The 20222-nt window shown below is 45.6% G+C and overlaps 1 protein-coding gene across 5 annotated transcripts in view; it reads left to right on the forward strand.

The window, feature by feature from the left end:
* Atg16 (Autophagy-related 16) overlaps positions 1 to 20222 on the forward strand; it is a 174787-nt gene that overhangs the window by 119634 nt on the left and 34931 nt on the right. The window contains exon 14 of one of the 5 annotated variants that reach the window (XR_012894623.1): positions 11005 to 11158. The exons of 3 other annotated variants lie outside the window; for them this stretch is intronic. Coding sequence is in view for 1 of the 2 variants with exons in the window: in XM_075891118.1 (XP_075747233.1) it covers positions 8295 to 8554 (260 nt within the window). In the remaining variant the exon portion in view is untranslated. Of the gene's footprint in view, positions 1 to 8294; positions 10970 to 11004; positions 11159 to 20222 lie in introns of those variants that run through there. One more of the 5 variants, XM_075891118.1, reaches the window with a different exon arrangement.

Raw genomic sequence — 20222 nt, forward strand, 5'->3', positions numbered from 1 at the left:
CTGTTGTCTGAAGCTTTCATTCATGAGGCACCGGCAGGACTTCTTTAGTGCCTCACTAAAGAAGTCCTGCCGGTGCCTCATGAATGAAAGCTTCAGACAACAGGTCTCGAGGCTAAGCAATGCCGGGTACCCCAAGAGCCTCGTCGTGTCCGTTGCTGAAGGATTGCACAGAAAAGTGCTGGAGAAAAGATGTGAAGGGATGGATAGGGTGAGCTCAAGAAAGGAAAGTTTTGCCGTAATTCCATACATGCATAAGGTTTCTCACAGGATAAAAAAGATTGCGGAAAAATGTGGCACTAACGTAGTTTTCTCGGCACCCAATAAGTTGGTGAGTCTTTGCAGAGGCACAAGACCAGACAAGGGAAAATCAAATGTATGCCAAAAGAAACATAGAAACCTATTTGTGGAGTGCATCATGTGTGTTGTATACCTCATTCCACTTACTTGTGGAAAGTGTTATATCGGTCAGACCAGTAGATGCATAAACGATCGCTTGCGCGAGCACAATAACAAAGTAAATAGTGTTGTTCCTGATGGTTTTCTTTCCCTTCATTGCCAGAGATGTAAGTGCACACCGAAATTCAAGGAAACGGTTATAATCAATAGAAGTAGGCACGAGATGACGCGGTTGGTATTGGAGGCCGGCAGAATTGCAGAGCTAGGTGACACGTGTGTGAGCAGCCCATCAGTGGTGTTGACAGATAAGGAACTTGATTACATGTATTCGCGATAGGGTTTGTGGTAACATGGGATAAAAGGAAGAAAGAAAAAGTAAAAAAAGATTGAAAAATATAAAATTGTAAAGTATTGGAACACGCGCGTTGGTTATATTTGATGGTTTTTAGAGCTACGCACGTGCGACGTTGGCGTGGTGGATCGCATACACCACGGAGATCTGCGTGTAATAAACTGTTGTTGAAAGTTAGCGCTGTGTTGTGTCTATGTGCCTTCTCTTGTCCGTGTTCGTTGTCTGCGCTACCATCCATCATCATGCAACCATACCAACAAGCCCAAATCGCCACCCTCATGGACATTTTGAACTTTTGTTTTTTTTTTTTTTCGAAATATCCGCTTTCAAAGTTGGGGTGCGGCCCTTACACGAGGGCGGCCCTTACACGAGTATATACGGTAGTCTCATTTTCACACAAGCCGTATTTTGTTTCTTGACATTCATAACATTGCACTCATCATGTTATCATGCAGCTAAGGTATAGGGGCCACGCACGTGGATGTAGTGGGTCCTGAAATGCTTACTAACACTTCAGAATCTTTCAAGTTTCAAAACATTTATTTTCTTCAATCGCACTTGCTGCTTTGTGTATAGTTTTGTTTAGCTTTTTTTTTTTATGAAAGATGATTCATTGTGGACTTCCTGAGCTGGGGTGAGCTAAGGCCCACATTCTAAAACGCTTCCTATCTCGGACCGTTTCCTCCCCTGATGTGAGCAGCTCCTGGAGCCTGATTATCTTGAACAGCTTCTGCATCATTGCGAAAGCAGCCCGTATGGCATGTGAAGGATGCACAAGGAGCCATCGTTAGCCTAATTCAAACAGGAGCTGTCATTCCTAGAAAGCACTAATTGTGGGTGACAAGGGGGTTGCTCTGTCTTTCTCTGAGTCCACATGGCATTCTTTGCGTCGCTTATTATTCCTATGGAATGCCTGTAGAAAGCAATACTTGTGAAAATGAGATCATGAAGAAAAGAAAAGCATAGGAAGAGCTGGTGTACTTTAATTAAGAGACGGGACGTGCAAACACGGACGCAAGAGAAGAGTCGAGACACCACAAATGCCGAACCGCAACACCGGAAAAGACAGAAGGCACAAAAACCAGACAGTAGGCGAACGTATCAGTCCATCAGGCATATGTGAGAATCACTGTAAAAGCACTTGATTTCGTCTTTATGCAGGTTATTCAAAAGTTGGTTCATGCATTTGCTACCGCTCTTGCTGATATGCAGGCCCGTTTCTTCATTCCTGTAACAGCAGTGGCTGATTAGTATTTTGCCATGCACGAACACTTTGAACAATGTAAAAATAGATTATCGCAGATTAACACAGCGGCCCATCTGTTTTACGTAGAAGTGGTTGCAGCTGAAAGGAGACCACACCTGTACAGCAATCAGTGAACTTGTTAGTGTGTTTCACAAAACAAACCTCCGTCCACTTGTGGTATTCTACCTGCTCATTCTTTCTTTGCACAGCGGCACATACCTTATTTAGCAGCCATGAAAACGTGGTAAACGCTGTATATACACCCCCACCCTCCTTCTTTGATATACACAATAAATGTAAGGAGTTGCTTTCTGCAGCCATACTTGTACTTAACAAAACCGAAGCGACTGTGGCCGTTGTCTCACGAGAATAACCTGCCCCTGAAAGATGGGTGACTGGCGCGTTGAAACTGGCATTAATTTCAAAATGGGCTAGTTGATTGGGCTAGTTTTGTTGGGCTAGTTAGTTTTAAGCTTTCCCGTTTGTGCACTCTTGCTAGTGAGAAAACAGAAAAAGAGCATGTGGAAAGAAGCATAAAAGAGGCTTTTGTCACCTGTGCTTCAGAATTAGTATATAATATACCACTCAGTAGTGGTGAAGTTTACTTTAAAGCTTATCCTTAAAAATGTGGTAATGCTTATCCCCAAAGAATAAAATACATGCACACTTACCTGCGCACTGTATATAGCCTCTGGATGTGAGCCTCGGCTTCGGGAGTTCAAGATAATACAGTCGAACCCCGCCACAACAAACGCCGCTTCAAAAAAATTTCTGCTACATCGAAAAATTCGCGGTTCTTCGTCAGCAGTCTATAGGAGTCAACGCATACTTATTGTCACCACAACAAACACTTTTTCTTCTGCCGTACCGCTTCAACCAAATTTCCCGGTGCAATTTCAGGCTCAGATATTTTTTGCTATACAGGAAACCAAATATTTAACATTTTGATGCATTTTCAGAACCTGAAGATATGTCAACAAAGCCTAAAACACGCGTTGCCACCATCAGAAACCGCGGCTGTTCAGCAAGCATGGACGCTGCCATTGCTCAATAGTGATGGCAACGAGACTGCCCTGCTTTTGCCACTGGCTTGCCTTCAAGCCGTAGCTTGCTTTCGAGTCGCAGACGATTGGAAGCTGAAGCTCAGTCGCTCAGTTCATGGTTTTCTTCATGCAGCTGCCGCCATAGAGTTGATATACTGATTCTAGAGAAAAAGCTCAGCTGGGAAAGCTATAACCACGAAAGTGCTGACATCTTGGAACGTTGTCAATATTGCCATCACAGTACTTTAAAGAAGCGCTAAACTTAAATGCTTAAAATACTCAAAATTTTGATATACAAATCTTAAAAAAGCTTGTTCTTGTAATTTAAATGAGTAAAAATTGTATAAAATTTATATAAACTACTTTCAGGAAAGATACAAGGGCCATTTAATTAATTTACTGAGTGCGGAAAGGAGTGTTTGCAGGTTTCTTCAGTGGATGGCGCCATCATTTTTGTAAAGTTAAGAGCGTGGGGATCTGTATTTTTTGTTGCCATGAGCCAAAAACTCGACTTCATGTGACAGTATTTTACTGTGATGTAACAGAGATCCACGAAAGAGAGAAAATGCCGGGTGTAATTGCAGCATGCAGTGGCGACTGCGAGTGAACGTCACCCGAAATCCGAGTATTGTTCCATCATGGCAGCACCCGAGCGGTTATGGGTTTTAACACATGGGCCCTATGGGGAGCTTTTCCTCTAGAGTCTGTATATTAACTCCATGGCTGCTGCAATTGCTGGGTGCAACCGCCGAGCAATGCCTTTTCAGATTCCATTTTATCCCCGCTTGGCCAGTGTGGTACCTAATCAGAGCAGCTCTTCGTCTGCATTATCAACCAAATCAGCTAGCCGCGAGTGATGGATGATAAGAATGGCATAAAATAAGGCAAAAGTCACCGCTCCACGACACCCATCCTCCATCTCGGCTTTGTTGGATACACTTTGATGGCGGACAGCTGCTGGTGATAACATGTTAATGACATTTTTGGTACGTGCACGAAAGCAGTTGTAGGCGTTGTTTCAGCGTGCTTTTCACCATGGCATCACTGTGCATGACTGAGAATCGTGTCGTGATGCTACTGGGAAAGAATAGTAAGCAGCGGGCACTTCTTTAATTTTAAGAATAAGTGTTTCTTTGTTTTGCAAGCTCAGATCAGCTTTATTTTTTCGATTTCACTACAACGAAATTCTCGCTTCAACGAAATATTTTCCGCACCCCGTGAGTTTCGTTGTAGCGGGATTCAACTGTAAGCAGAAGCAATGACACATGAGCGTGAGAGTTATTGGAGGTGTTTCACACCAAGAAAGGCACAGGCTACAATAATGATACGTCTGTTTGACTTTACAAAAATCAGTTGCAGCTTCTAGACCAGTGTTTACTGATTTTGGTGCAAAGATGCACATAGAGTTGTAATCTGGTGGTTTGTTCTTTCAAATAAACAGTTGAAGTAGTTTAGTACCCGACCTTTCTGCTCCCTTCTACTTCTTTTCTCTGATCTGTGTTTTCCAAAATTGCGCTGTAACATACTGCATCGACGTTAACCAACTCGCCCAACAACAAGTCTTACTTGCCCTTAGGAGATGCTACTCGAAAAAAAAAAATGAAGTTTCTTCAATTTGTATCCTGAAATATTTGCTGTTTACAAAAGGTTTTGTGTGGATTTCAAGTATGTAACCAGTTTCAAAGTAAATCACGTAGTTATCGGTGTAAAATATAGCTTTTTCTAGACACATCTTTGGGCGCTTTTGCAATTATAAGCCATTAATAGCTCATTTCTGTAGTCAAAAGTTGTACGGAATCCCGTGTCGTCAGGGACATACATGGGGCAAAATGACAAAAACGCCCACCAAAGTAAACACGAAAATTGTAGAGACATTTTGGCTTCCTACATCGAACCTAATTCGCAATCTTATTGTGGTTGTGAACAAGGCTCCCGTGTAGGCAGTCAAACCGTCTGTTTAATTTTTGTGTATTTTATTTTGGTCAGCGTTTTTGTTATTTTGCACTATTAATAGCTCATATTGAATCAGAATAAGAAATTTTATTATTTTTATAAAATTAAGTTATTGCAATCGATTATACAGGAGGAGGTCCAGAGTCAGAGACTGAATCAAGACCTCCTGTACAGGGCAAACTTGGAAAAAATTTTGACGTTTGCATTGACAGGAAGGAGGGAAAATTTCTATGTTCATTTTGGAAGCAGTGGTTACGAACAATTCAAATGCATAAGAAAGAAGAAAACATGTGATACACTTGAAAGAGAAGACAATGCTCTATATTAACCATAAGATGCAAATAGCTATCAAGAAAGTGTTTGTAAGACATTTAAATGAACAAGAAAAATAGTAATGTGAGAAGTTTTAGAATGCTCAGCCCATGTATATCGTATATACTCGCATAATGATCGCACTTTTTTTTTTCAAAAAAATTGACTCCATATTCGCAATGCAATCATTACGCGGGGTAAATTTTCCGTGAAAAAATATTCTAAGCACCGGAAACACAAAAAAGTCGCTAATCAGAATTCTTACGGTAGCTGTCATGAACATAACCAAAATTAAGTAAATGAAGGCTTACCTTTGTAATAAAAATGCAAGCACTACGCAGGGGCTACACGCATGGCACACTGCCCTTTTATTTTTTACCTCTCTGACCTCCTTCATTCAGACTTCGAAGCATCACTGGCATCAGTGTCGTCGCCGCACGATTTCTTGTCGGAACCGGCAGTCTCTTCACTGTCCCACAGAGGGTCATCTTCCGTTCCGTCAAGTGCGTTGAAAATGCCAGTGACAGTCCATTCCGCCGCATGAAGTGTGTCGTCCAGCCGGAACTGGCACGGAAGTCCTTTGTGGCTATTCCTAGCCTCCAGAAAACTGTGCACGCCTGCGTCCGTATCATGTCTAATGACACTGCATAACCGTCCTTGCGCATGTCCTTCACGTATTCGAGGACTGCCTTTTCAATGTCAGGAAACTTGCCAGATTCGGGTCCGCGGAAAGCCCATCGCGTGCTGTTAGTAGCCATGAGCATGTCGCGCTGTTTTTTCCAATGTCAGATCCGGATCTCATCGATGCCGAAATGTCTGCCGGCAGCGCGGTTGCCGTGCTCTAGCGCAAAGTCAAGCGCCTTCAGCTTGAATGCGGCAATAAAGCTCGCATACTGCGCCATGGTGAAACGGCGCTTCAACAGACGATCACAAAGCACACCAAAAAAAAAATGTGGTCCCAGGAAAAAAAAGACATTGCTGCGGGATGAACACAGGTCGATCAACAGGCGGCCGCCGCTGTAACAGTGCGGGATGTCAAAACAAACATGGCGGCTGACGGAGCGAAGCACTCCGTGGAGCGAAGCCACCGCATTTTTTTTCTTCTTTGCGTCAGTTACGGAGGTTGTGAGTACGTCACGCGTGTCAAAACAGTTTCTTCCATCTAAATAAGGAATGCTTTCATTTTAATTAGTAAATTTACGGCATTAGCATAGTGATGCCCACTTTCAGATCACAGAAACAATGATAGGCGCGTTCAGCTAGACTTGGCACATGACATGTCGATGCGGCAAGTTCAGGGTGCGATCATTATGTTGGGAAAAAAAAAGTCGAGTTTAGACTACAAAATTTAGGGGTGCAATCATTATGCGAGTGCGATCATTACGCAAGTAAATACGGTATAGCCCATGTATATAGCATGTAAATAAGTAATAGCATGTTTTAAAGGAGATAATTGCACTCTTCTTATGTTAAAAATGTGTTGGTAAAATATAATTTTTGGTCATTGAGGTCAACTGACTAGCTTGCAAAATAAGGCATACGCATGAGAGAGAGAGGAGACAGAAAATTAGGTGGGCAGATGATATTAAAAAGTTTGCAGGTACAACATGGCAGCAGAAACCACAGGACCAGGTTAATTTGTTGAACATTAGAGAGGCTTTTGCCCTGCAGTAGGCATAGTCAGGATGATGATGATGGGTAAAACATGATGCTGATTTGGTAATCGGAAGTATAAAAAACATGATGTGCGAGCTGTGGGGTCTCGAATAAGAGGTTGCGCTCTGGGAGTGGATGGGCACAGTAGACGCGGTCGGGCCAAAGCAAATAAAACATTTATTTGATTATTTTTACATCAACGATATCGTCAGCCAAATGAAGCTCATCATTAGTGATCAACACGCTAAAACACACTTTACACAATATTCCAATACACTCAATCAACATAACAAACACAAGGTTACGTGAAGGTGGTGCCACCAATGTTCGACTCGCCGCGAGGTACCCACAAGATGCGACCTGCAGTCGCCGCACCCTGCAGGACCCTGTCAGGGGGTGACCACATATGCCAGCCGCCACACACCAAAGAGGCCCGCCAATCTTTCTGTCCGGCCACCTAGCCTCGCTGCCAGGTGTCACTGCTGGCACTGCCGCGCTAGCTGCAATGATGATGCTGGTGGTGCTGGTCAACACGCGTGAGCAAAACGCCACCTACCACTCAATGGCTCTCATTCCTAAATGCGGCTTATCCGCTGGACCCGTGTGCGCCACGAGGTGCAAACAACATTACAGGAGGTGATAACACCCCCACAGGTCTCAAGATGACGCGCTCTCAAAATGAATGGACACAGCTGACGCAGTTTAGCAAACTAAACATGTTTCCATTTATTGACTGCTTTTACAAACAACAATATTACCAGCCAAATCAAATTTGCCACTAGTGGCACGTTAAGCAACCTTATACAATATTCTACTGGATGCATACAAGTCTTTGAAATCCTTGAGAACCCTTAAATTTAAGGAATGCATATTCAAGGCCCTTGAATGTCCTGGAATTTTTTGCCATCCTTGAAAATCCTTGAATCTCATGAGCAGTGCACTCTAATATCGACATCGTGACCTCCGAAATGTGGTAGATCAGTGTGTCAGTCTGTCAAACTCCCCATTCTTGAAGCAGTAATGGGGCGTGGGCGTACATGGTCCCATTTTGCTAGAATTAATGTAAAAAAATCACAGCATATCCACGGAGTGAATGATGATAAGTGGGGCGAAGCGTCCCTCTTTGTGTCCGTCTATGCATGAATCTATGCGTCCAATCGCGTTTAAGAATGCAGACAGTACGCAGGTAACTCCAATAAGATGCGAGCTAAGGAAGCTGAGCTCAAGCATCTTCAACGCGCCCACTGCTGTGCTCCATCCACGCCCCACCAACCATCTGCAACATACGGCGACTATCCAGGAGACTGAGAGAGGCATTTATTCACATACCGTGCAGATGGCGCACGGGTAATACCAACGAGACGCAAGCCAAGGAAGCCAAGTGCAAGCGTCTTAAACGTGCCTGCTGCTCTGCTCCGTGCGTACCCCACTAACGATCCACCACGTAAGGCGAATATCCAGGAAACTGAGAGAGGCACTCGTTCCCATACTATGCGGCGCGCGAGTAACACCGACAGGCAAAACAGGCACAGCATCCAATTGAAGAGTAGCAGCACTTCTGAGAGTAGTGGTACAGTAACGCCATCTAGGAAATGAGACAAGAAATGGTCATCCATTTCGCTTTTTCATCTCTTCTTCTCATGGTTACGCGTGACTAGTCACAAGGTTAGACTATAAGGACCTTCGTCCCTAAAAAAAAAGTTAGTTTCGTGGCAACAATGAAGCAGTGAATGCGAGAGCAAAAAATTATCATGTCGCATGAAGAAGTGCTAGCAAGTCCATACATGCTTATGGGGCACGCATGCACTAAGGATGCACGAAAAAAAAAAAAAAGCGCTCAGCATGAGTGCTGATAAACAACTGCCACAGCTAAACACTTGGCTTGTGCGAATAGTGAATTTTAGGTTTGAAGTGAATTCGAAGCGAATAGTGATTTCGGTCAGATAATTTCGAGTCAAATTTAAATTGTCTATATCACATATATAGTCTAATGGGCATATCTATCATGACCTAACTAACCTGCATAATATTTTTTTTAAATTAGAATGAGGCCTCTGTGCAAAGGTCATTTTTTTTTTTGTTCAATGGAAGTCGAAACAACTTTAAGTAGTAACAGGATTTCACTTTCGATAGAATGCAAGTAAAATATGTTGCATTTAAAAGTTACTATACTTTGAGCATATAAAATGGCATAACAAGCTTTTAAACTAACAAAATTGATGAATTGATATAAGGGTATTATGTTTATTTAAAGGGACCCTGCAACACTTCTTCTAATGGCCATGGACTGTATTTACTAAAAGCGCTTATTGCCTCACGAATTCACCGCCGCGAATATTTTTAAAATTTGTCTGGCTGAAGCAGAGTTACAAAGTATTGCTACACGCTGCGATTACATTCTTCTTTCTTTTATCCCGACAAAAGCGCCGAAAGCTAAGCAGAAAAGGATGGCACGGGGGAGGAAAATGCCTCACGCGTGCCTCGTGACCTTGAGCGTGTTTTCTGTTTGTTTGTTTTTTTTTCCTTCAAATACACGGCTTTTCAGTGTGATTGCATGGGCACACGTGGACAAGTCGCGGCCCCAGCAACGACCAAGATGCCATGCTCAAATCAGCCAATAGCTGATACACTGGCTGTGGTGAGCAATTTTCGAGCTTGTAGCACGATTTGACGAAAGAAGGGAAAGCAATTTTCAGCTGACTTCGAAAATTCGTTGCAAATTTCTGACCACCTGCTGCGCAATAATATTTGGCTCATGTGTTCTCGGGAGCATTGACTACTGAACGGCACAGTTCTGTGACGGTTTAGCACCCCTAAGATGCAGAGAAACCACCTTAACAGGAGGTTGCGTGCGTTTTAACATACAACTATTCGTTCATTGCAGATACTTCGAAATTTTTAATAATTGAAATTCAAGTCAAAGCGAATGCCGATACGGTACTATTCCTTCGATAATTCGAAGCATTTGAATATTCCCACAAGCTTACTAAACACTGAAAGCATGCTGCTTGAAGGGGTCGTCACCCAATTTTCAACCATAATCTGTGTTGTGCGGGTTAATTCTTGTATGTTCAGAGACAAGCTGGTACAATTTGAGCCAATTTTGTCGAGTCGTTAATTTTTAATAGAATATTTTCTTAAACGAGCGAGCGGCTTGAGAGTTCGGCAACACTGGCACACTCGCTAGCCGTGACGTCACGAACCACTTGCTGGGCCAGCTGCTGCACAATCTGCATTCTGGAGGAAGATCCTGTTCCATGGTCAGCTGCGCTTGCAATCGAACTTTTTCTGCGTTGTTCAACTTTCCACTGGAACTAAGTGAGTTCCAGGAGTGAGTTGAAACAATGCCACCGCGTCACCCATGTAGCACCGGTACTTGCAGCAAGTATTTATGGAGGTCGAAAGGTGTCTTTTAAATGTGCGATGCGTGTGCCATTTGCCACTACGGATAAGTATTTATTGAAACTCCTCACAGGCAGTGCGATGGTTTAGTGTTACACTTGCTTTTTTTTTTACCGGAACCGAATGCAATTGAAAGTTCAAGCAAAGATTCGGTCAAAATGTATATCGTTAGTAACCTTAGCGCTGCACACATGACAATCTGACCGAGAAGCGGTCCCAACACGCAGTGTTGTTACGACTACATATTTATTATGTTCAGCACCGAAAGTCGTGCATGCGCGTATACTACTCAACAAAAATCTACACGCTTTGCCGATTCCTCGGCGCTAAGTAACAGTTAACCCAGCGCAGCAGCTCGGGTTGGAGGATCATGACGCCACCCAGCGGCGGGTTTTGATTTGGGAAAGCTGACGGCAGCAACGGCGTTTCTGGTTGGACATCGGTGACGTAAAGCGTCACCCTGGGCCTATAAAAAAGCAAGCGGCGCGACGCCAAGCAGTCGACATATGCGTCAGAGAGAAGACATTGCGGCTCTTCGAGACACTAAGCTGTGGGACCCAGTGCCGAATATGCAGCGCCTCTATTTCTATGCGATGCATAAACATTGCCTTAACTCTCGATCGTCTTGTCCTCTCGTCTATCAGCTCTGCGCAGAAGCAGCTGTGACCTGAGAAACACGCTACGGAACAACCTTGGCGGCCCGTGAGCTCGGGGCATACGCAACCATGTTGGCGGCAGTGCGAGCCGGAGCAGTGGATGGCAGCTGTGGGATCGGCCGGCGCCAGCGACATTGATGCGGTGAGTGCCTGATGTTTTCCCCTCAGTTCACCAGACTGCTCTAGCACAAGTTATGGTAGTTTAGAGAAGTGCTGTATGAAGCATTGGAGTGAGCTTTGATCATTTCAAGGCAATTCGGAGCGCTTTGAAACCAAAGTTAACGCGGAGGTTGTAAACACGGTAATGTTAAAAGTTACTTGCGCGTCTTCCTAGTCGACTTATAGTAGGTATGGCAAGTAGATTCTTAACAAGGGCAAACAGCAAGAGGCTAGTGTAAACGATGGCGCAACTTAAAGTGAAGGAACTCATTAGAATTTGTGAGGAGCTTGGCCTTACTTTGGGCCGTGCGAAACGAAAGCAAGCAATTCTTGAGATCATGAAGTATGCAGGAGTGACGGCTGAAGAAGTTGATGAGGCCTGGGCGGATACCAAAGCATGTCGTGAGGAAGCTGAAAGGCGAGAAGTTCGCGAACACGAGGAAGCTGGAAAGTTAGAATGCCGTGAGGAGGCCGAGAGACAGGAGCGCCTCGGGTTAAAACGAATAGAATTGGCAATCCTACAGTGTTCTCAGGCGCCTAGCGTAACTTCTGCGACAGTACAGGTTAGCGGTCAGAGAATTCGGGACCAACTGCCGTTGTTCGTAGTAGGCGAGGACATGGCGAAGTATCTCATCAAGTTCGAACACGTCTGTGAGCGAAATGCCTTGGAGCGGTCTGTTTCGGCCCAGAACTTGTTAGCTCTACCTCCCGGCAAATCGTCCGACATGATAACGTGCTTGCCAATGGAAGCATTTGAGAGCTATGACGAAGTTAAGGAAGCACTTTTGAGACGTTATAAGTTGTCACCTGAGGCTTTCCAGCAAAGGTTCCGGTACGCAAAAAAAGGGAAATGAGTCACGTTGACTTCGCATTTCGTCTTAAGGCCGATTTAACTGGCTCAAGGGCGAAGATGTTTAAGATGATCGCGATAAAGTGGTAGAATGCATTGCATTACAGCAATTCTACCGCTGCATCGAGGATGACGTCAAGCTTTGGTTGCAAGACAAGCTTGGCGAAGTACAGCTAAACAAGGCAGCAGAGTTAGCTGAGAAGTATTATACTCGCCGAAAGTTGCATAGCAGGGCAGTGCGCGTTGAAAAAAGGTGAAGGAAAAGAAGGCTTTTCAGAGAAACTTGATTAACGGAAACCCACTCCGCACCGTAATTTTAGGAGAGACCCATCTCTTACGAAGTACACTGTAGGGGAAGGGCAAACGAAAGTGGAGAAATCGAGTGAGGTTCCTAAACTGATACCACACGAACGCCGCTAATCTGCTACAACTGCAAAAAGGAAGGGCATATTGTGGTAAACTGTAAACAAAAGTTTGCTTTCGCAACAGTCCGAGCGGAAAGATCAGTTGTTAGAGCCATATCTTCAAAAAATTCGAGACTCAGCGGCAACCATAGATGTTGTCCATTCTTCGTATGTGTCTCCGGACGACTTTACAAGAGAATGCGCGTGGATCAGGCAAGTGGCTGAGGAGCAAAGTGCTTGCTTACCAATCGTTACATTTGTCATTAAAGGCCTGTTCGGTAAGCTTCGCACCAAAGCGGCTGTGTTTGCCACGCTTCCCAATCGTTTTCCTTACTTTTTTTTCGAATAACTCTGAGCAGTTTCTCAAAAAGCAACTCCAACTAAGCGTACATGGTTCTCACGCGATTCCAAGCACGGAAGCTTTCGCAGCGACTTGATCGTGTTCAATTTAGTGAAATACCGCCTGCAAAAGCGGCCGAGATGCGAGGCCTTGGCGGCGAGTCGTCGAGTGAATCTCAGACAGAAAATTCTCCGGGTGAGTGACTCGTGCAGTCACTCGAGCGGCCCGTTGCCAAAGCAACTGGCGCTGTCTCTGTTGGCGGAGGAGACGACATGGTGCCATTGAGTGAGAGCAAGAAGGGTGCAACGCTCTCACCTGTAGAGGAAAGTTGGAGTGAGCTGTCGAGGGTTGATCGAGAAATGCTCATTCGAGAGCAGCGTGAGGACCTCTCAATTAAATCGCTAATGGAAAGTGTAAAATTAGGAACAAAGAAAAAGAATGTTTCTTTTTTTTTTTTAGAAGGCAGGGCTCCTGTTTCGGAGCTACACAAATGTACAAGGTCGCAAGTATGAACAGCTCTTGGTGTCACAAAAGTATTGTCGCCAACTATTGGAACTGGCGCATGAAAACGCGTTGGCAGGGCATCTCGGCATAAAGAAGGCTAAGGCTGTGGAGTTAGTTACCGTGGAGTTTTATTGGCCGAAATGCTAGACGGATATCGAAGAATTTGTACGTTCATGCGACACTTGTCAGAAAGCGAGGAAATCCACGGGCAAGTGGAAGGCACCCATGAAACTTCTGCCAATCATCACAGAACGTTTTCGGCACCTAGTAATTGATATCGTCGGGCCATTGCCAGAGTCAAGGCAAGGTTGTCGGTACATTCTGACGGCCCTCTGTGTAGCCACAAAATTTCCAGATGCGATACCACTTAAGGAGCTCAATTGTCCTCATGTCGTGAATGCTCGGCTCTCTATATTCACATGCCTCGGATTTCCTTCTGCCCCGCCGCGGTGGTCTAGTGGCTAAGGTACTCAGCTGCTGACCCGTGTGTCGCGGGTTCGAATCCCGGCTGCGGCGGCTGCATTTCCGATGGAGGCGGAAATGTTGTAGGCCCGTGTGCTCTGATTTGGGTGCACGTTGAAGAACCCCAGGTGCTCGAAATTTCCAGAGCCCTCCACTATGGCGTCTCTCATAATCTGTGGTGGTTTCAGGACGTTAAACTCCACATATCAATCAATCAAATCGGATTTCCTTCTGAAATTTAATGCGACAGCATTAGTGTCTTCACATGCTTTCTTACCTCTACCTTTTTGGATAAATGCGGAATAAAAGTAATGCACAGCTTGATCCATCACCTGCAATCTAATCCAATAGAGCATATGCATTCCATTCTGAAACGGATACTGAGAGCTCTTTGCTACGAGCACAAATGCGACTGGGAGGCGTGTATTCCTCCTGCTGTATTTGCTTTGAGATTAGCTCCTCATGAGAGTATTGGTTTTAGCCCTGAAGAGCTTGTGTATGGCAGGAGTTTGAAAACACCATTGCGAACGCTACATGAGTCCTGGGAGGGATTCGATGAGGACCCTAATGTAGTTGCGTATGTTCTCAACCTCCTTCAAAAGTTCAAAAGCTTGGAAAAACTCAAGATCTTGTGGAAAGCCACATGAAGGCTGCACAAGTGTTGTCGAAGGAGTACTACGACCAATTGGCAAAGAAACGCACCTTTGAAGTGGGTAGTCAGATAATGCTGCTGCGGCCGTCAAAAAAAAAAAAAAAAAAAAAGGCTTGAGGTTCATTAGAAAGGGCCAACCAAAGTAATCTCAAAGCTTTCTGATACCAACCAATTATGAAGTAAAAATTACAAAAAAAAGCTTTCTAATACCAATTATGAAGTAAAATTAGGAAGGCAGCCGAACAAAGTTTACCACAGTAACTTCATGAAACCATACGTTCAACGACAAGCGGTCGTAAATCTGCTTTTGAATGCTTCAGAGGAAGAGGGAGCAGAAATTTTGACTTCTAGTGATGTAATCGAAAGAGGATCAGAGTTAATCTTGGAGCAGTTGAACCTGGAGCCTAGGTTAAGTAAAGTCCAGACTTGAGGAGGATTGTCTCCGAACTTAAAGACGTGTTTTCGGACTGTCCCGGAAACACGACAGAGATTAAACATGATATTGAGCTAACTTGTAAAGAGCCTATCCGTAGCAAGCCATATTAATGTTCCCCTGTGCAAAAGCAGATTATGACAGAGAAGATCGATAAAATGCTGGAGTTGAGAGACTATACATTCTCTGTAGTATTGGTTCAAGTGCCGAAAAGATCCAAGGCCATGCATCGATTATCGACATCTTAATGCCATAACTTGAGACCCATCTTGCCCGATACCAAATCAAAAGAAGAGGGTAGAAACTGTGTCACAGTCTCGCTACATTTCCACGTAAGATCTTGTGCGAGGGTATTGGCAAGTCCCCCTTACGGAGCGAGCAAGCCGCTATGCCGCATTCGTTTCTCCAACGGAACGTATCGATCACTTAAGCTCACCTTTAGATTGAAAATGCGCCCTTTTGTTTTTCAGGCTTAATGGACTGCATTCTTAATTGCCTCTCCGAGTTCGCTTTGCTGTATCTTGACGATGTCGCCATCTTCTCAAACAGCTGGGAAGAACATGTCGAGCATTTATGAGTCGTGCTGAACAGGTTGAAAGAAGCTAGTCCTACCACGAAACCTGCTAAATATCACTTAGGGTGCGGCGATGTGTCTTACGTGGGACACGTTGTGGGGCGTGGCCGGCGTAGACGTTCAGAAATTAAGGGGGGACGTGGCTTTGGGATTGCGAAAAATGGCAAAAAAATCGATTTTTTTTTAATTAAGTTTTTAGTTTCTGGAACCCTTTTTCTATTTTCTATCTGATTCCAAAATGTTTACACTGAAAACCGCGTAGAAGTGCTTCGGAAAATTCATTTCACCCACCTAGGTAGTGAAACCTTTTCTAGAAATCGCGAAAAAACAGCGATTTATAAAAAATTATAGCTTCGCGATGGCAGGGCTGTAAACCGGCTTCTTGGGCTCATCGGGAAGAGCATTTCCCCGTGTTTAACTTTCCCGCCTCAGCTGGCTCCTCCCTTTAAAAACAAGCGCACAAAAAGCAAATGTATTAAGGTCAATTTGAGGCCCCTGATTAGCTGTGGCCGTCATGTTGCCTCAGCTCGCCTCGCCATTGGCCCGATGCTCGCGCCGGGAGATTGTCGTCTGCTGCTTGTGCGTCGCGAGGACATGGCTTTCAAAAATCGCTACTTCGTGACGCGTTCATGGCTCGATGATCGCTTAAGATATAATTACGCTTTAGTTAGGAGCAGTAAGCGGATGCGCGATCAGGTTACTGCGAGCGGGCGTGCGGTCTACGAGCGCGGCGCGTCATTAAAGTCGTCTTTAGCCCTAACTCCGCCGACTGAGGGCAGGAACGACTTGCTAGCGCACTCGTGGCGACGTGCTTCTTCGCAAGCAACGAAGCTGTAAGCGGCAGCACGATCAGGTTTCTACGAGTGGCCGCACCGGATGCACGATCAGATTACTACGAGCGGGCGCATGGTCTACGAGCGCGGCGCGTCTTTGGAGTCGGCTTTAGCCCTAACTCCGCTGACAGCGAAACTGCGGGCAGGAACGGCGCGCTAGCGCACTCCTGGCGACCGTTTCGCAAGGAATGAAGCACATCACTCGCTAGCTCCTCTGAACCACGTACGGGCATTTTACGCATCGGCAGCGGACCACGCAGTAAAGCTCGTCACCGCCAAGGATTGCGCGTCGTCACTCGAAAATGCAATGCCAAGCGCAGTGCGCGCCGTTTTTTTTTTTTTTCTTTGTCATCGCAGTTATTGATTTCGCGCATCGTCACCGAACGCCGCCGGCCAGTGCATTATGTGCCGGCTGCACTGCACTCCATATGACCCTACGGTCATATGGAGTGCTGTCAATGAGCTTTTATGATGCGATAAAACGTGCTTGGAGCCGTGCTTGGTATCGCCGCGAACGTCTACGAATGTTTTGAGGCAATGAAAGCCTTGTAGTTTAGCGTTTCCGCAACTGGCCGTATGATGATGCGTTTCACTGCTAGAGTGGTAAAAGAGCATGTATGAATCAGGGGCGCGAATTTTTATATGCCCGTTTCGCGTCCATGGCCATTATACTGCTAAAAATTCCTGTGCCACCAGTCTTCTGCCCATAACTTTGTTATTTGGAAAGAAGGCATTGGGTGTCATGGTGTGATCCATTTTTCTGATGCAATAAACCTCTCTCCAAATAAGGAAATGTTCAGTGATTATTTGTAATCAAGTATTTAACTATGCTAATTACAACTTCAGCGCAAGAAATATGTGTAATCATTTCAGTATATGGTCTTATTCAATTACAATCTTCTCTGATATGCCTATCACATCACTCCTTCATACTGTCACAGTACAACGCGAACAAAGCACAAGTACACCACCTTGAGGCAGCGAAAGCAGCGTGTTCTCAACAGCTGAGCCGCAAGATTTTTTTTTTTCGTTCTCCAGTCAAGCCAGAGGCCCACTATCTGGTGTCCGCTAAATCCCCGATGATCGTTTTTGTCCACATGTAGACACGGGTCATCTGTCTTCCTCTCATAGAGCATCGACCCAATGCGAAGTCAATAATGCATTTTTTTTTTTAAAGAAAAGTCTCATGCAATCACTCGCTGACGTAAGGCTTCATGCGCACTACGTGAACGAGTTCAGGATGGTGCTGGCGACGCTTGGTACTACACGATTTGTCGGGAACGACTTCGTAAGTGACGTCACTCAGTTGTCGCAGCACTCGGTATGGCCCAGAGTATCTCCTTAAGAGCTTTTCTGATATTCCTCGTTTCCGTACGGATGTCCCAACCCATACTTTGTCGCCAGTTTGATAGACAACTGCTCTGCGGTGAGCATTGTAGCGGCCTGCATCGTACTCTTGCTGCTGGCGGATTCATAAACGTGCCAGTTGTCTAGCTTCTTCCGCGCGTTCCGTAAACGTGTTGGCATCTGGGTCGATGTCATCACTTTCGTGCGGCAGCATCGCATCTAACATAGTTCGTACTTCTCGTCCATGAACGAGGCTGAACGGGGTCATGCGGGTCGTTTCTTGCTTGGCCGTGTTGTACGCAAACGTATGTATGGCAAGATTTCATCCCAATTTTCATGTTCAATGTCTACGTACATCGAAAGCATGTCTTCAATGGTTTTGTTCAGACGCTCCGTCAGCCCGTTTGTTTGTGGGTGGTAGGCGGTGGTCTTGCGATGCGTTGTTCCACTCAGTATCGGGACGTGATCCAAAAGAGCTGCCGTAAATGCGGTTTCTCCGTCTGTGATCACGACGGTTGGTGCACCATGCCTCAGTACAATATTTTCGATGAAAATTCTTGCCACCTCTGCTGCTGTACCTCTCTGGATAGCCTTTATCTCGGCATAACGGGTCAGATAATTCATCGCGACAATAACCCAGCGGTTCCCTGCAGTAGAAGTAGATAGTGGGCCCAAAATGTCCATTCCTATCTGGTAGAATGGAGCTGTTGGGACCTGCACGGGCTGCAGGAGGCCAGCTGGTTTAGTCGGTGGTGACTTGTGTCGCTGGCAGTACGACAGGTACGAACGTGGTGTTTCACGGCTGTGGTTAGTCTCGGCCAGTAATACCTTTGCTGTACTCTGACCAACGTTCTCATGTAACCTAAATGGCCAGAGGTCACCTCATTGTGGCATGCTTTGAGTACTTCGGTATGAACGGCTGCTGGTATGACGAGCAGATAGGCGGATCCTGTCGACGAAAAGTTTCTTTTGTAGAGTACTCCGCCCCGTAAACAAAACGATGACAACACTCTTGCGAAAACTCTTGGCGCCTTCTGAGATCTGCCTTCCAAGTAGTTAATTAAGCCAAGCAACTCAGTGTCGTGACGTTGTTACTGCGCAATGGCGGTCGTGTCGAGGACACCGAGAAATGCCGTTTTCTCTTCCTCAGGTAGGGTTGCCGACTCAATGGGTGAACGGGACAGACAGTCAGAGTCCATATGTCGCTTGCCTGACTTGTGCAGGACCGTCATGTCAAACACTTGCAGTTTTAGGCTCCAACGCACTAATCGGCTGGTGGGATCTTTTAGATTAGTTAACCAGCAAAGGGAGTGATGATCACTAATAACTCTGAAGTGCCGGCCATACAAGTACGGGCGAAATTTTATTACTGCCTATACTACGGCGAGGCATTCTTTCTCTGTTGTTGAATAGTTAGCCTCTGCGCGTGTTAGCGTTCGGCTTGCGTAGGCGATCACTCTTTCTGTGTCCTCTTGCCGTTGCACAAGCACAGCCCCAAGACCTACATTGCTAGCATCTGTGTGAAGCATCGTCGGGGCTTTTTCGTCGAAGTGGGCAAGCACCGGGGACGTTTGAAGACGTTGACGCAGGTCATTAAAGGCAGCCTCCTGTTCCTCTTTCCACTGAAAGGCAACATCGTCTCTTGTGAGACGAGTTAGTGGTGACGCGATGCGGACGAAGTCTGCGATAAACAGGCGATAATAGGCACAAAGGTCCAGGAAGCGTCTGACAGCCTTCTCATTGGAGCGTACTGAGAACTGTGCGACGGCGGCAATTTTTCCAGGATCGGGCCGGACGGCTGCGTTGCTGACGACGTGACCGAGAAACTGAAGTTCGTGAAAACAGAAATGACACTTTTCTGGTTTCAATGTCAGGCCCGCGAACCGTATGGCACGTAAAACAGCTTCCAGCCTTTTGAGATGCTTGTGAAAAGGGGTCGAAAACACTATAACGTCGTCCAGATAGACTAGGCACGTCTTCCACTTTAATCCCGAAAGTACCGTGTCCATAAGCCTTTGAAAAGTCGCGGGCGCGGAGCACAAACCGAAAGGCAAGACTTTAAATTCGTATAAACCATCTGGCGTCACAAAAGCGGTTTCCTCTCGGTCTCTTGGGTCTACCTCGATCTGCCAGTATTCACTTCTCAAGTTCATGGAAGAAAAGTAGCGAGCGTGCCGAAGTCTGTCAAGGGAATCATCAATATGTGGGAGCGGGTACGCATCTTTCTTGGTCACCCGATTCAGCTTCTTGTAGTCCACGCAAAAACGCAGGGTGCCATCCTTTTTCTTTACTAGCACTACAAGCGATGCCCAGGGGCTCTGTGACGGTTGAATGATGTCATCTGCAAGCATATTCGCGACTTGTTGTTGTATGGCTTCGCGTTCCTTTGAAGCTACACGATAAGGGTTCTGGTGGATAGGTCTCACCGTGTCCTTGGTGATTATTCAGTGCTTTGTCAAAGGTGTTCGACCAACTCGTGATGTCGTTGAAAAGCAGTCGCGGAATTCGGCTAGCAGCTGAAGAAGTCTCTGTCGCTCGTCCTTTGACAGGGTGGTGCCAATGTCGAGAACGGGTTCTGGTTCTTGATTAGGCGCTTCGTCCAATACCGACAAACATAAACTGCCTCGCGTTTCTACAGTATTGTCGTA

The sequence above is a fragment of the Rhipicephalus microplus genome, chromosome 1 (genome assembly GCF_043290135.1).
Source record: "Rhipicephalus microplus isolate Deutch F79 chromosome 1, USDA_Rmic, whole genome shotgun sequence".
NCBI lineage: Eukaryota > Metazoa > Arthropoda > Arachnida > Ixodida > Ixodidae > Rhipicephalus > Rhipicephalus microplus.